The following is a 14,482-nucleotide window of genomic DNA, read 5'->3' as shown; positions in this document are numbered from 1 at the left end:
TGTCCATGAGATTCTCCAGGCAAGAATACCGGAGTGGGTTGCCATGCCCTCTTCCAGGGATCTTCCCAACCCAGGAATCGAACCCAGGTCTCCCGCATTGCAGTCAGAGTCTTTACTGTCTGAGCCACCAAGGAAGCCCAAGAACATTGGAGTGGGTAGCCTATCCCTTCTCCAGGGGATCTTCCTAACCCAGGAATTGAACCGGGGTCTCCTGCATTGTCGGAGAAGGCAATGGCACCCCACTCCAAGAAGGCAATGGCACCCCACTCCAGTACTCTTGCCTGACAAATCCCATGGACGGAGGAGCCTGATAGGCTGCAGTCCATGGGGTCGCTAAGTCGGACACGACTGAGAGACTTCCCTTTCACTTTTCACTTTCATGCATTGGAGAAGGCAATGGCAACCCACTCCAGTACTCTTGCCTGGAAAATCCCATGGACGGAGGAGCCTGGTAGGCTGCAGTCCATGGAGTGGCTAAGGGTCGGACACGACTGAGCAACTTCACTTTCACTTTTCGCTTTCATGCATTGGAGAAGGCAATGGCGACCCACTCCAGTGTTCTTGCCTGGAGAATCCCAGGGACGGGGGAGCCTGGTGGGCTGCCGTCTATGGGGTCGCACAGAGTCGGACACGACTGAAGCGACTTAGCAATAGCAGCAGCTCCTGCACTGTAGGCAGATTCTTTACCACCTGAGCTACCAGGGAAGCCCAATTGAGGGCAAAAGTACAGAGGAACCCTGGAAGGAGAGAGACGAGGGAGGGACACTGTGAGATATGCCTGGACCTCAGAATTTAGGAAAGGAGCCTAGAGACTCTGGCTCTGAGCTTCGCCTGATCACACTGACTCCCCTGCCTTCTTCCTCCCCATGGGCTGAGGAGGGCCCCTGGGGTTGGGCTGAGTCCCCCCACCTCAAACTCCGGTCCAGGCTCCCTGGATGTCGTTGTGGGTGCTGGATTGTGTGTTTGGGGGAAGGGGGTTGCAATGCAGCCTCTGTTCAGGGAAGATATGGAATTCTGAGGGAGGGAGGAGCAGCTAGCCCAACCAGTTTGGAGAGGTTGTTAGCTGACAGATAGCCTGCGTGCTAGCTGCTCTGGGAACTGAAAGGAAGTCCCGGACAACCCTCAGTCGGCTCCCTCCTCCAGGCTGCCCTTCTCTGGCTCCTTTCTCCTGACCCAAGTCTCTTCCCTCAGGACTGGGGAAGGCTGGGGTCTGGGACCTCAGCAGGCTTGAGTGTCGCTATCTAAATTGGCCTTGAGGGGAAAGGAGTGTGTGTGTGACACTTTAAAGGACAGAGAGGTCCCTGGGGACATCTTTCAAGCCACGTGTCCTTCATTCCCCTAGGCCACAAAACCCGCCCTGACCAGCCTCTTCTCCTTTCCTGGTGGTTGACTCAGGGCCTCTCAGAGCCCCTCTGCTTCTCTGTCTTACTTTTCCTCCAGGCCTTTCCTCCCAGGCTTCGCGCCACTGTGTTTCCAAGTCTTCCCTCTCTCCCTCAGCAGCCTCTCCTCCCCTTTCTTCCCTGGACTCTGCCTGCTGGTCTGGGGCCAGGGGGATCCCAGACCCAGCTTCTCCACGATTCCCTCCTCTCGGCCAGGACGGGGCGGGCTCCCGGAACTGCAGCCAATGGAGGTGGGGCCCTAGGAGGTGGAGCCCCTACTGCAGGCTCACAGTCCAGGCGGCAGCTAGAGCTGGGTGGCCCAGCCAGAGCTGGGAGGCCCAGCCCCCTGCCTCCCCTCCCTCCGCCCAGGTATAAGAGCTGAGCTCAGGTGAGCTAGCTTCTTCAGTCCTGTCTCAGAGGCTGCCAGCGGGTAAGGAGACCCAGGGCTTTTCACCCAAATGGACTGAACCAGGTTCAGAGGGCATGCTTAGCCTATCCTAGCTTAGTCTGCCTGGGGAAGGTCTGGGGGACCAGGCCCTGGAGGCTGGGGTGTGTGTGTGTGTGTGTGTGTGTGTGTGTGTGTGTCTGTACAGAACAGTGGGGGGCTGAGGAGAGGCCTCTAGATAGTAGGCCTGGGGCTGTGACCTTAGCTCCTGGAGCCTGGGCAGGGAAGGGCTTATGTGGTGTTGGCTCTGACCCCCTGGGTGAGGCACAGAATATCTGGGGTGCAGCCAAAGGGGATAGTTGAGCAAGAAATGCTGAGTTCTCCCCTTAGCTCAGCTGCCCCTCTCCTCTGAGCAGATCATGAGCCATCAGCTCCTCTGGGGCCTGCTGTAGGACGACAAAACTCTCACCACAGGGCCAAGCGCGTCGAGCATCATGGGACAGTGTCGGTCAGCCAACGCTGAGGTGGGCCCATTCATTCCTGACCTTCCTGTTCCCGCTCCTCTCCTTCACCCTGAGGGTCTGTGTCCCCCACTGACTTCTGTCCCCTCACCTTGGCCTTGCTCTGCACTCCAGACCCTGCCTGTGAGACCTGAACCTCCTCTCTGGTGCCCACACAGGGTGATGAAGATGGGCCCCCCTGAAGAGGATGCTTGGGCCTCATGCTAGGACCTGCCCTGCCTGGAGGCTGGGGGAGGCGGGGAGGAAGCCTTGTCCAACCCATGGCTGAGGGCAGAGGACAGTGGGGGCAAAGGGTGCTGGATGCTGGGCTTTGGGGGTGGGCGAGGGCCCATGGGCCTGTCAGCTGTCTTATTCTGTTGGCTCTGTCAGGCTCCTGGGGAAGCAGGCTGTCATAGGGTGGGTGAGGCCTCCTTAACATGGGTGATGTCTCTTGTCCTTAGGATGCCCAGGAACTCAGTGATGTGGAGAGGGCCATTGAGACCCTGATCAAGAATTTCCACCAGTATTCGGTGGAGGGTGGGAAGGAGACGCTGACTCCCTCCGAGCTCCAGGACCTGGTCACCCAGCAGCTGCCCCACCTCATGCCGGTACTGAGAGAGTGAACCCCGCCCCAGGCAGTACCCTGACTTCCCAAGCAAGTGCTCCAAGACCCCACCCACGCTGCCACAGCCCCTGGCACTGGCAACCCCTAGCCCTTCCTCTGTCAATGCCAGGCAGGCTCAGGTCCTGCTTCCTGCCCCTGGGCAGGGTGTGGTGGGAAGGTTGAAAGGTACTGCCTGTCTGAGCTGTGGTGTCTTCCCTCCTTGCAGAGCAACTGTGGGCTGGAAGAGAAAATTGCCAACTTGGGCAACTGTAACGACTCTAAACTGGAGTTTGGGAGCTTCTGGGAGCTGATTGGAGAAGCAGCCAAGAGTGTGAAGCTGGAGAATGCTGTCCAGGGGAGCTGAAAACCTTCCCCTGGAATTCTGGATGGGTCGGGTGGGATGCTGGGGAAAGGGGACCTTAAACACCTCTCTCCACCACCCCCACACTATTCCCCAGCCCCATCTGGCTCGCCTCTGCAGGGTTCAGGTTCATAATGGCCCTTCTGGGGCCTCTGTGCACTTCATCCCTGTGGAGCTTATGAGTCCAGGGGTCCCCACCAAGGGGAGGCTCGGGGAGCCGTTGGGGCCAGGGACATATGTGGAAGGCTGCTGGAGGGTTGAGGATGGTGTAAGGGCCACATCATTTAGTAGTGGGGGAGGGCAGAGAGGAGCTGAGCTGTGGGAAATGATTTGGAGGGTGTGGCAATAGGGATGGACATTTGGTACTAAGAAGGGTCTCTATGAAACTACCCCTCCTAATCTCTTCCCCAACCCAAACTGTCCAGTGCTCTCCCTCCCTGTCCCTAGCTCTGCTTCAGCCTCCTCTCAGGACCCTGTCTCCCTGACTTAGGAAAGGGGAAGGGAGAAAGAGCAGGCTCGGGGAGAGGCTGAGGACGGGGACTTGGGAGTGAGAGGACCAGCTGGGCGCTTGGGCATTTACAGGATGATGGTTGTTTTGTATCATTTGATTAATAAAAAAAATGGAAAAAAATGAAAGATGTTGTCTTGATTGGTCTACCTCCCATCCCAAGGGTCCATGGGTAAGAAGGAGTTGGGGTGAGTGCGGGTGAATAGCAGAGTCATTGGGTGGCAGGGTTCATGTGGAGGTGCAGTGGTCGGCAGCGGAAGTGACTGGGGGGACTCACACTCTCCCGTGAATGTGGGTTGAGGAGGGCACCAGGCCTAAAAGGTGGGAGACCTGGTCCTTTCTGAGGATCAAGCTGTACTTTGCCAGTGGCCTGGCCTTCTGGCAGGAGAACGGGGCATGTATGCACACGTGGGGAGAAGGACATGAACCCAGGTGTGCTGGGGCCTGCATGACTAGCAGCGAGGGAGCCGTGAGGCTGTGAAACGGGTTGACCGACCTGGGGTTGAATCTCAGCTCTGCCGCTTACTATCTTTGGAACTTGGGGGCATCATCTCAGAGTATCAGTTTCCTCATCTGTAAAAATGGGATCGGACATGTGATGTGACTACTCAACAGAGAGGCTGACGCAGAGTGAGAGCCCAGGGAGCTGAAGTCACTGGAACGGGGGATGGGGCCCTCCTGGAGTCAGCTTTTGCCTCTGGGACATCCCTGACCAGTTTCCTATGGTATTTCAGAGAAAGGGATGGAGGGGTCGTTTTCAGAAGAATTCTCTGTTGCACATGAGGTCTTAGGGATGCATGCGCTGAATGGGGAAGACAGGAGCCACACTCTGGATCCTTCTGACTGGAGCTGACAGAAATGGGCATTGCTCTTGAAATCCCAAACAGTCATATTTTCTGTGGCCAGCCAGGCTGGCCTGGAATGCTAACTGAACTTGTCTGTTAGGGGCCGCTGAAACTGGGCTCCCAGTGACCCCAGGTGAGTAGGGCAGGTGACTGTCCTTCCCTTCCTTTCTCGAAGTTGTAAATTCTGCTTGGAGCCTGGGGGACAAGGAGGGTGGGGTTGGGGGAGCACCACCTCTACCACTCCCTCTGGGGTGGGGGCGGAAGGGTGTTAAAAAAGGTGTGTATCCCTTTAACAAGGGCCCAACCCCAGGGCCCAGTCGAGAGGGAGTTCAGTGACTACCTCCCCACCGAGCCAGCTCCGCCGGGCAGGGCCGGGAGGGAGTGGGACAGAATCTGGGAGTGCAGCGGGGAGGAGTCCTGGCTGGGCTGAGCGTGGGGAGCTGCTTGGCAGTGCCAGAGCCCAGGCCCCAGAGCCCTGCAGGAGAGGAAGTGGACCGAGAAGGCAGGTGAGCACCTCAGGCCCATCCTGGGAGGTTTGGGGCTGCTGGAGGGGCCCCCGCAGGCTTGGGAGGCCGGGACAAGGGGCGGTGAAGGGGGCCTGAGGAGAGGGGCCCTGCAGAGACTGAGCAGGAAGGTTTCATTAATTGTTAACTTTCCCCCAAAGCCAGTTTGGGAATGGAGCTTTCTAGTGGGGTCGGGGGCTGGAGAGGGCTTCAGAGGAGTGGTTGCAGTGGTGAGACCCCCTTCCCCAGCCCAGCAGCTGCCTGGGATCGTCTCCCTGGGTTGGGCCACCGGGTAAAGTGTTGAGCTTTGCTCCGATTTTCACTCACAGTTCAGGGCAGATGTGTGTTGGTGGGGGTTGGGGAATAGCCAGACCCTGGACACAGGCCTCGCTGGGCTCTGAGGCCTGTGTCCTGGAACAGGTGATGAAGTCCAGGAGGAGCCAGCAAGGGCCGAGGGGGTCTGAGAGCAGCCTGAGGAGGGGAGGCAGCTCCTGGGTGGCCTCTCTGTAGCTCTGACTCCAGCAGGTCCCAGTGCTCTGAGACCAGGAGAAACCTGGGTGAGGCCCCCTGGAGCCCGAGTTCTAGGAGAGGGGCTGGGAAACTGGGCAGCTTCTCCTCTACCTCAGGACCCAGGCAGGTTCTGGCTTGACTTGCTTTGCTCCGTGGAGCCACCGGCCCTATGGAGCATTCCCCTGCCCTGCCCTGCCCAGGAGGGTGGCGGTGGGGGCAGGGATGCTGGGAGATGGAGCCCCGGAGTGCTGGGGAGCAGGGCTCCCACTTTCCCCTTCGGCTAGAGAGGCGCCGGCTGGGTGTTGGTGAGGCCAAGTGCAGCAGTATGTGTGTGTCCATAGCAAGCTCCTCCAGCGTAACTTGTCTGGAAAAAAAATTCAGATAAACAGGTTTCTGCCTCCAGCTACACACTCTGAAAGCAGAAGTGTTTGGAAGGTAGATGGGTCACCCAAGCAGAGAGGTTCAGAAATGGCAGAATTCCTTGATTATGTATATTTGTGTATTAGATGCTGTGAGTTCTGTGAGGGTGAGGAGGAGTGAGGCAGGGACACCTGTTTGAGATATTCTGGGACTGGGAAAAGAGCTAGAGGAGGGGGGACAGACAGTGGAGTTGTAGAGGCTGGAGAAGTAGTTTGGAACAGCCTTGCATATAGAGCAAAGCATTACCAGCCTGGTGGTAGATTTTGCCTTCCTGTGCTTTGCAGACAGCTGGGGCAAATGAATGAATTAAGAAAGAAACGAATGAGTGAATGAATGAGTCAATGAATGAATGAGTAAGCAAATGAATGGTGGATACAGGAGTGAGGTCAATGGAAGGGATGCAGAGAATGCCAAATTTAAGCTTGAGGGTGGACTAGGCTCTAGAGGAGAGATGACTAGGAGGGATAGGAGTCCAGGGACATATCCCAAAACTTGGGAACAATTTAAGACTCAAGAAGTATGTGTGGAGTGGGGAAGAAAAGGTGAGTTTTAGAGGGTGTGGGCTCCATGTGGAAGGGGACTGGGGAGTTAAACAGATGAGGGGGTGAAGAAGAGGCCCTTGGAGGGGTGGGGCCCAGTGCCTGGGGGTGACAGGGTGGGGCTGGAGTGACTGAGACCCAGGAAGGTGGTGTCAGGGCAATTTGAGCTTTTGGAGAAGTCAGCAAGCTGGGCTGAGGTGGGCGGGGTGGGGGTGGGGGCCTCTCAGTTGCTCAATGATGAATCAGCCAAGGTGAAGACAATGAGAACTTTGCCTGCGGGTCGGGGACCCAGCTGAGAGGGTCCTTTGCAGGATGAGTCCTTCTATTTCTGCTTTTTCTGAAGGCTGTAGTATACAGTCCAGCTCCCCCATCACTCTCAGGACAGGATCTGCTTAGAGGAAAGTCAGTGCACTAGTTACCTCCTGCCCCGCCCTTCCCAGGGAGGGGCTGAGGGGAAGGCCCACCACCTCCCTTCCCCCCAGCCCCTTGTCTGGGGACCCTGTGGCCTGGTAGGCAGGAGGGGCAGGTGGCCTTGGCATGGGTGTAGTGAGGGCCTGTCTCCTGGCCCCCAGGGGAGGGAGGTGATGACACCTGACTATTAGCCTCTGATATCTTTCCTTCAGAAAAAAGAAGAGCGTTTTTTTAACTCCGGAGTTGTCCGGTTGACTAGAAGGTGGGGTGGGGAATTTTGGGAAGCCTGGGATCTGAAGCCTACCTTGCTGGGTGACTGTGCGCTTGACAGGAGGTGCTGAGATGTCTCCTGGGAGCTCACCTATGTCTTGCCAGATAGAGGCTGCTGCTGCTACTGCTAAGTCGCTTCAGTCGTGTCCGACTCTGTGCAACCCCATAGATGGCAGCCCACCCGGCTCACCCGCCCCTGGGATTCTCCAGGCAAGAACACTGGAGTGGGTTGCCATTTCCTTCTCCAATGCATGAAAGTGAAAAGTGAAAGTGAAGTCGCTCAGTTGTGTCTGACTCTTTGCGACCTCATGGACTGCAGCCCACCAGGCTCCTCCATCCATGGGATTTTCCAGGCAAGAGTACTGGAGTGGGGTGCCATTGCCTTCTCCATTTACAGATCCTCAACCTTCTAAAAGTGACCTGCCTCAGTATGAGCTTTCAGTCAAACTATATGTCTAATATGGTGTCATTTGTCTATGTTACTTGGTTTCTTTTTTTTTTTTTTTTTTGCTTTTTGTTACTTTTTTTTGGTGTCATCACTTCAGTTTGATTTAGTCACTCAGTCGTGTCTGACTGACTCTTTGCGACCCCATGGACTGCAGCCTACCAGGCTCCTCCACCCATGGATTTTCCAGGCAAGAGTACTGGAGTGGGGTGCCATGAGACATGGTAAAAAGGAAGGGCAGGACTGGGCTCCAAGAAGGCAGGTGGTGGGAGGGGAGTGGGTGACCAGCAGGGAGAGGGACAGTGGCACATTGCCCCCAAACCCATTTCTTCCCATTTGCTCTCCTTTTTTATTTTAATCGTTTATTTATTTACTTATGGTTGCACTGGGTCTTTGTCCATGTGCATGGGCTTTCTCTAGTTGGGGTGACTGCAAACTACTCTCTAGTTGCGCTGTTCAGGTTTCACTGTGGGGGCTGCTCTTGCTATGGAGCACAGGCTGTAGGCACGAGAGCTTCAGTAGTTGCGGCTCAGGCATTAGAGCACGCAGGCTTGGTAGTTGTGTTCCCTGGGCTTAGTTGTTCTGTTACAGGTGGAATCTTCTTAGAACAGTGATCAAACCCATGTCATTGGTGGGCGGATTCTCATCCATCCTACCACCAGGGGAGTCCCTCCCTTTCCTATTCTTATTTCCCTCAGGATTCCTCATTTGGGGAACAAGGTCTGGGATGGGTAAAGTCAAGGGTTCTCTGAACTTTCTCCCACTCCCAAGGTTAGTTGGGAGTAGTTGATAAAATTCTTGCTGACATGAATGCAGCATCAGGAATTCTCAGGAATACTGGTCAGAGGCGTGGCCCATTCCGCATCCGGGGGCAGGAAGGCAGACGGTTCACGGGCTGAAACACTTTTGTCTTCATTTGTGAATGTTAGAGCGTTTGTATGAAAGTCTCACAAAGGTGTGAACATTGAACCACACAATTACACACAATAAAGAAAGATGTCTTCCCTGGTGGCTCAGATAGAAAAGAATCTGCCTGCAGTGCGGGAGACCTGGGTCAGGTAGATAGATCCCCTGGAGAAGGGAATGTCAACCCGCTCCAGTATTCTTACCTGGAGAATTCCCTGGACAGAAGAACCTGGCGGGCTATATACAGTCCTCGGGAGTTGCAAAGAGTTGCACACAACTGAGCGACTAACACTTTCATTTTTCACTTTCACTGGAAAAAGAGTAGGGTTTCCTATATTTCTGGTTCCATATTTCATCTTTCTGGCCACAGGCCAGATGGTCAGGTGGACGAGGCTGCAGAGAGAAGGGGAGAATACCTGGTTAGAGTCGCCTCAGCCTGACCTCTCTCCCTCTCAACTCTCCTTCCTTCCTGCATCCTGGCTTTGTCCTTCTGAACTCACCCTTCCTTTAGAAGAAGTTTCATAGAAGAGACATCTTATCAGGGACCTTGGCTGCCTAGCGTCAGGGCTGGAAGGAGGTGAAATATTTATAGAACCTCTACCTTGAGCAAGGCATTGACCAGGTCATGTGGGCCAGGGGAGATGCAGAGATGGTTGTATATCTTGGGTTTTAAAAAGTGGTCCCAAAGTCTCCGTGTCCTATTGTTTGGTTCAGGAAACGCAGTGGCTGCATGTAAGAAACACCATCCTTGCGTCAAGGAATGTCTGGTGTCTGAGGAGAGAAGATCTTAGAAGAGATTGCAGCCATACTAGCTAGTGGGCCCAGCCGACAGCGGCTGAGAGTCTGTGGGAGTCAGGGGAGGGGGGTACTGACGGCAAGGGCCAGGGCAACCTCCCCCAGGAGGTGGGGTTTGGGCAGGCTTCAGCTAGGTGGAGAGGGCAGGGTAAAGGGCCCAGGAAGAGGGATGGAGGGCCAAGAGGGGATTAGAGAGAAGGTGGCAGGGGTGGGAGCTGTGGTGGGCCAGGGAAGCGGACCTCCCTTCCAAAGCGAACCACGGGATGCCCTGATAACGGTGTCCATCGTCCAGAGCCAGGACCAACGGGCAAGGTGGCTGCAACTCATCCTTGGGCTTGGGGGTGGGAGGGAAGGCTCATTTGCCAGGGTTCACTTGGGGGGGCTCCGGGCATGGGTGGTGACTCACAGAGTAGATCCGCCTGCTCCCCTCATATCCTGTTATTCTGTTGGCTGTATCCGCTTGGAATGTGAGTGCCTTTTGTCCTGGGGCGAGGGGGTGACGTGTTGTAGCCTCTGGCTGGCTTCGGAGGCTCCATCTCCAGCTGTCTCCAGCTGGGGCAGGACCAGGCCTGGCTCCTCCTTAGGTAATGGGGTGGGGGGGCGGTCCTTGGATCCTGCTGTATATTTCGAGGTGGGTATGAGGGAGGTTAGGCTAGCCGGGGGTGGGTGGGGGCCTGCACAAAGCCTGACCTGGTGTATCAGGATATTGTTTAACCAGAGAAGGACAGCCATGGCCTGAGACCCTGAATGTACCGTCCTGGAGCCCAGCTGAAGGATTAGGGAGATCCTAAGTCTGCCTCCTGCTTTGTGGCCTGGGGCCAGGTCTCAGGCCACCTGGGGGGTGGGGGACATGGCTCCTGTCCCTCCCCAGCCCCCGTGGCCCATCCTATGAGTTTCTAGCTGATACTTGTTCCCGGGGCAGGGACCCTGGGTAGGTTGGGTATGGAGAGGGCAGAGGGATGGGTGCTGGCACTCTCTGTCTTCCCACGGATCCTCTCTTCTCTCTGGGGCTCTGACAAGCCCAGTGCCTGGGGCTGGGGAAGGGCCTGGAAAACCTGCTGAGGCGGTTGAGCTGGAGATCACCTGGATGAGAGGAGACACATAGTTCTCATTCCAGGCCCACCTCCACGTTCAGCCTGGGTTCTTGGGTTCTCCTTTCTCTCCCTCCTCCCGAGGTCCGGGGTCTGGCCGGCTAGCATGGGGGGCAGGAGCCCAGGGGGTGGGACCAGCGGGAGGACAGGGGCTGGGAGACCTAGGCAGAGATGTGGTCTGTGAGCTGTCCTCTCTTCCCCTCATCCTGGCGCCCAGGCCCCGTGAGGCGTGAGGCAGTGAGATGGCGGACTCCTACACGGAGCTAGAGAAGGCGGTGGTCGTCCTGGTGGAAAACTTCTACAAATACGTCTCCAAGCACAGCCTGGTCAAGAACAAGATCAGCAAGAGCAGCTTCCGGAAGATGCTTCAGAAAGAGCTCAACCATATGCTGACGGTGAGCTTCCCCCGACCCAGGGGCCTGGCCCTCCTCAGCCCCCAAAGCCCTGTCCCCTCTGAGTGTCATTCCCGACCGCTTTCTCTGTCCTTTCAGAGTCCTGCCCCCCCACCCCAACCAGGGTCTCAACTCCACGCAGGCCTCTGTCTTCAGCGTGCCCAGGCCTGAGCCAGTGAGGGCTCTGTTCCCATTTTCCGAAGGCAGCAGCAGCCCAGGCCTGGGGTCCTGCCTGGGGCCGCTGTAGAGCTGCCACATCAGCACTGCTAATCCTTGATTCTCTCCCAGGACACGGGGAACCGGAAGGCTGCTGACAAGCTCATCCAGAACCTGGATGCCAACCACGACGGGCGCATCAGCTTTGATGAGTACTGGACCTTGATAGGCGGCATCACTAGCCCTATCGCCAACCTTATCCGTCAGCAGGAGCAGCAGAGCAGCAGCTAGAGGCCCTCCCGCCGTCCCTCCCGCCACGCCCTTCCAAGGCTCCCTCCTCAGCCTCCTCTGCCCACCCAGGCCCGTCCTCTCTTCTCCCTCTAGACCCTCCTAGGACCATAGCGGAACAGGGTAAGGGGAAACGTCAGGGCCCCTTTGTGAGTGTCTCAGTCTGGGGGTGCCTCCCTGTGGGTCTCAGTCCCTGGAGCCAGAGGACCCTGGGGCCCCTCTGTGACAATGCTGTATGGGGACCCAAGAGTTTCCCTACCTGTTCAGTCCATCTACCCTTCTGACTTCCGATGTTCCTGCCTGATTCCAGGCCTCTCCTGACCTCAGAGGTCAGCTTGCTGCTTCAGGTCTCCCGGGTTCCTGGCAGAACCAGCAAGGACTTCTCTCTCGCTCTCCCTTCAGCCCCTCTGCTGGGTAGAGGAGACTTCCAGGGATTGTCCTCCAGCTGCCTCTGAGTCTGGAAACAGGGTCTGGGAACAGGGTCGAGCCCCCTCCCTCCTCTTCAGCCACTGAAATGGGAAAAAGGCTTGATCTGGAGTTTTCCTCCCCCTCACCCAATCCCTTTGTCGTGTTTATTAAAGCCTTTCCACTCCTTGGAACCTCCTCTTGTTTTGGTGATCTTTGCCAGGGGCCCTAAGGCAAGGGAGCAGCAAGGGGGAATCTCATGAGAAACCCCAAGGGCAGAGGAAGAAAGGAGGACTCTGGGACCCTGCAGGTGCTGTCAGCAAAGGGTCAGCAACTTCTTCCCTCCTCCTTGAAGGGCCAAGGTCACATGTCGTTACCTCTGGGCCCTCATAGCCCAAACTCAACTCACGTTCAACTTCTGGGCACACACTGCATCCCATTTAGTTCTCACTGCAATTCCAGGAAAGAGGGGCCACGACTCTCATGTTGAGTCATGAGTAGGACTGAGATACTAAATTCTCATCCATAGATGATTCTAGTACACAGAGAAGTTTATGGGATGAGGAAGTGGGGTGCAAAGAAAGAGGGGTGTGGGAGGCAGAGTTAGGCGTTACACCTGATGTGGGGGACAATGACAGCTTCTGTGTTTCTTCCCTGACATGGAAAGACAGCACATGCCCCCAGGAGAAATAGGGCAGGAGTTCTAGCCTGCAGGGGTCTGGATCAGTGGTTTCCAACTCCAGAAAGTGTACCCCAAGGTTTAAGGTTTTTCAAAAGATGCACAGTCATAAACAGTTTTACAGTTTTATTGGAATCCTTTACAGATCCTGCTGCTGCTACTAAGTCACTTCAGTCGTGTCCGACTCTGTGCAACCCCATAGATGGCAGCCCACCAGGCTCCCCCATCCCTGGGATTCTCCAGGCAAGAACACTGGAGTGGGTTGCCATTTCCTTCTCCAATGCATGAAAGTGAAAAGTGAAAGTGAAGTCGCTCAGTTGTGTCTGACTCTTTGCAACCGCATGGACTGCAGCCCACCAGGCTCCTCCATCCATGGGGTTTTCCAGGCAAGAGTACTGGAGTGGGGTGCCATTGCCTTCTCCGTTTACAGATCCTCAACCTTCTAAAAGTGACCTGCCTCAGTATGAGCTTGCAGTCAAACTATATGTCTAATATGGTGTCATTTGTCTATTTGTTACTTGGTTTCTTTCTTTCTTTTTTTTTTTTTTTTTGCTTTTTGTTACTTTTTTTTGGTGTCATCACTTCAGTTTGATTTAGTCACTCGGTCGTGTCTGACTGACTCTTTGAGACCCCATGGACTGCAGCACGCCAGACTTCCCTGTCCATCACCAACTCCCTGAGCTTGCTCAAACTCACGTCCATCGAGTCGGTGATGCCATTCAACCATCTCATCCTCTGTCGTCCCCTTCTCCTCCTACCTTTCGTCTTTCCCAGCATCGGGGTCTTTTTCAATGAGTCAGTTTTTTGCATCAGGTGGCCAAAGTATTTGATGTCAAGGAATATTGGCTTGTTACAATGTCATGAGGCTGTCTCCGTAACTTTTCTTCTATGAGTTTTATAGTTTCAGGTCTATGTTTAGGTTCCCATTTGAGTTAATTTTTGTATATGGTGTAAGGTAAGGGTCCAGATTCTTTCCTTTGTATATGAATATCCAGTTTTCCTAATACCATTTAAGAGACTATCACTTTCCCATTGTGTGGTGTTGATATCCTTATTGAAAATCATTCAATCAAATATGTGAGGGTGTAGTTTTGGGCTCTCCACTCAGGCCCATTGGCCTGTATGTCTGTCTTTTTGCCTGTCCATACTGTTTGGATTACTGTAGCTTTGTAATGTGTTTTGAAATCAGGATGTGTGAGGCCTCCAGCTTTATTCTTCTTTCTCAAGATTGTTTTGACTACTTGGGGTCCTTTGAGATTCCATATGAATTTTAGGATAGTTTTTTTCTATTTCTGAAAAAAATGCCATTGGGATTTTGATAGGGATTTCATTTACTCTCTAGGTCACTTTGGATAGTATGAACATTAAACTATATTAAGCCTTCCAATCCATGAATCTGGGATGTCTTTCCCTTTATTTGTGACTTCCTTAATTTCTTTCAGCAATCTTTTGTAGTTTTCTGTGTACAAGCCTTTTGCCAAGGACTTGATGTGGTAGTTCCTTAAAGCCTAAGTTGTGAGGATGCCATGAAAAATCCCGGAGGCAACTCAGAATAGAGCTCCCTTCACTGTCCCTGGTTTGTGCCTGGAGACCAACACTTTACCCATCAAGAGTTTAGAACAGCAGGTGGGAAATGAGCAGATGTGTGACCCCAGTTAGCCGCTTATTTCTAGAGGGTTCTAAGTGTAACCCTAGAGCGCTGGCGATGATGCTGAGCTTCAGTGGAGGTCAGAGAAGCTTACCAACAGTCACTGCTTGAGCTCCAGGGCCTGGAGCCAGAGAGGCCCCAAAGGAACAAAAGCAGCCTCTTCGAGGTCAGGCAGCTCAGCTGGAGGCCTCCCTGGGGAGTGTTGGGGCCAGCAAAGGGCCAGGCTTTCTCCCTCACCCAGGAGTCAGGGACCAGATGGCGTGAGCAGGACCTGAGCAGAGCAGGGGGATGGGGCCCAGAAACAGGCTCCTGTGGGGGTCCCACAGGGGAGCTGAGAAGGATCCCTCTGTCTGGGGTCTCACACTGGCCTGCCCTAGTATCTAAACTATTGGGACTAAGGGGGTGGGTACCCAATAAATTGTGCCCATCAAACCCATCTGTC

General features: G+C 54.9%; 2 protein-coding genes across 6 annotated transcripts; both read left to right on the top strand.

Moving 5' to 3' along the window:
• The first annotated feature begins 1,508 nt into the window (after positions 1–1,508).
• Positions 1,509–3,865, top strand: S100A14 (S100 calcium binding protein A14). Of its 2 annotated transcripts, none has more exons than XM_014483049.2 (4): positions 1,509–1,767; positions 2,181–2,288; positions 2,726–2,872; positions 3,095–3,865. In XM_014483049.2, exons 2-4 carry the CDS (start codon positions 2,259–2,261, stop codon positions 3,230–3,232), a joined length of 315 nt encoding a protein of 104 aa, XP_014338535.2. In that variant the 5' UTR covers positions 1,509–1,767; positions 2,181–2,258; the 3' UTR covers positions 3,233–3,865. The 2 variants fall into 2 exon arrangements, with proteins under 2 accessions (XP_014338535.2, XP_005910074.2); XM_005910012.3 differs by having other exon boundaries at positions 1,518–1,809.
• A 644-nt stretch (positions 3,866–4,509) lies between these two features.
• S100A16 (S100 calcium binding protein A16) lies at positions 4,510–11,907 on the top strand. 4 transcript variants are annotated; one of them, XM_070367193.1, is made up of 3 exons: positions 4,510–4,715; positions 10,690–10,867; positions 11,153–11,907. In XM_070367193.1, the coding sequence occupies exons 2-3, from the start codon at positions 10,715–10,717 to the stop codon at positions 11,309–11,311; spliced, it is 312 nt and encodes a 103-aa protein (XP_070223294.1). In that variant the 5' UTR covers positions 4,510–4,715; positions 10,690–10,714; the 3' UTR covers positions 11,312–11,907. The 4 variants fall into 4 exon arrangements, with proteins under 4 accessions (XP_070223294.1, XP_005910073.1, XP_014338541.1 ...); XM_005910011.3 differs by lacking the exon at positions 4,510–4,715 and adding an exon at positions 4,929–5,088; XM_014483055.2 differs by lacking the exon at positions 4,510–4,715 and adding an exon at positions 9,834–9,965.
• Positions 11,908–14,482: the final 2,575 nt, after the last annotated feature.

Source organism: Bos mutus, chromosome 3 (assembly GCF_027580195.1).
Source record: "Bos mutus isolate GX-2022 chromosome 3, NWIPB_WYAK_1.1, whole genome shotgun sequence".
Classification (NCBI taxonomy): domain Eukaryota; kingdom Metazoa; phylum Chordata; class Mammalia; order Artiodactyla; family Bovidae; genus Bos; species Bos mutus.
The sequence above is the reverse complement of the archived record's forward strand: the minus strand, read 5'-3'. Positions and strand labels throughout refer to the sequence as shown.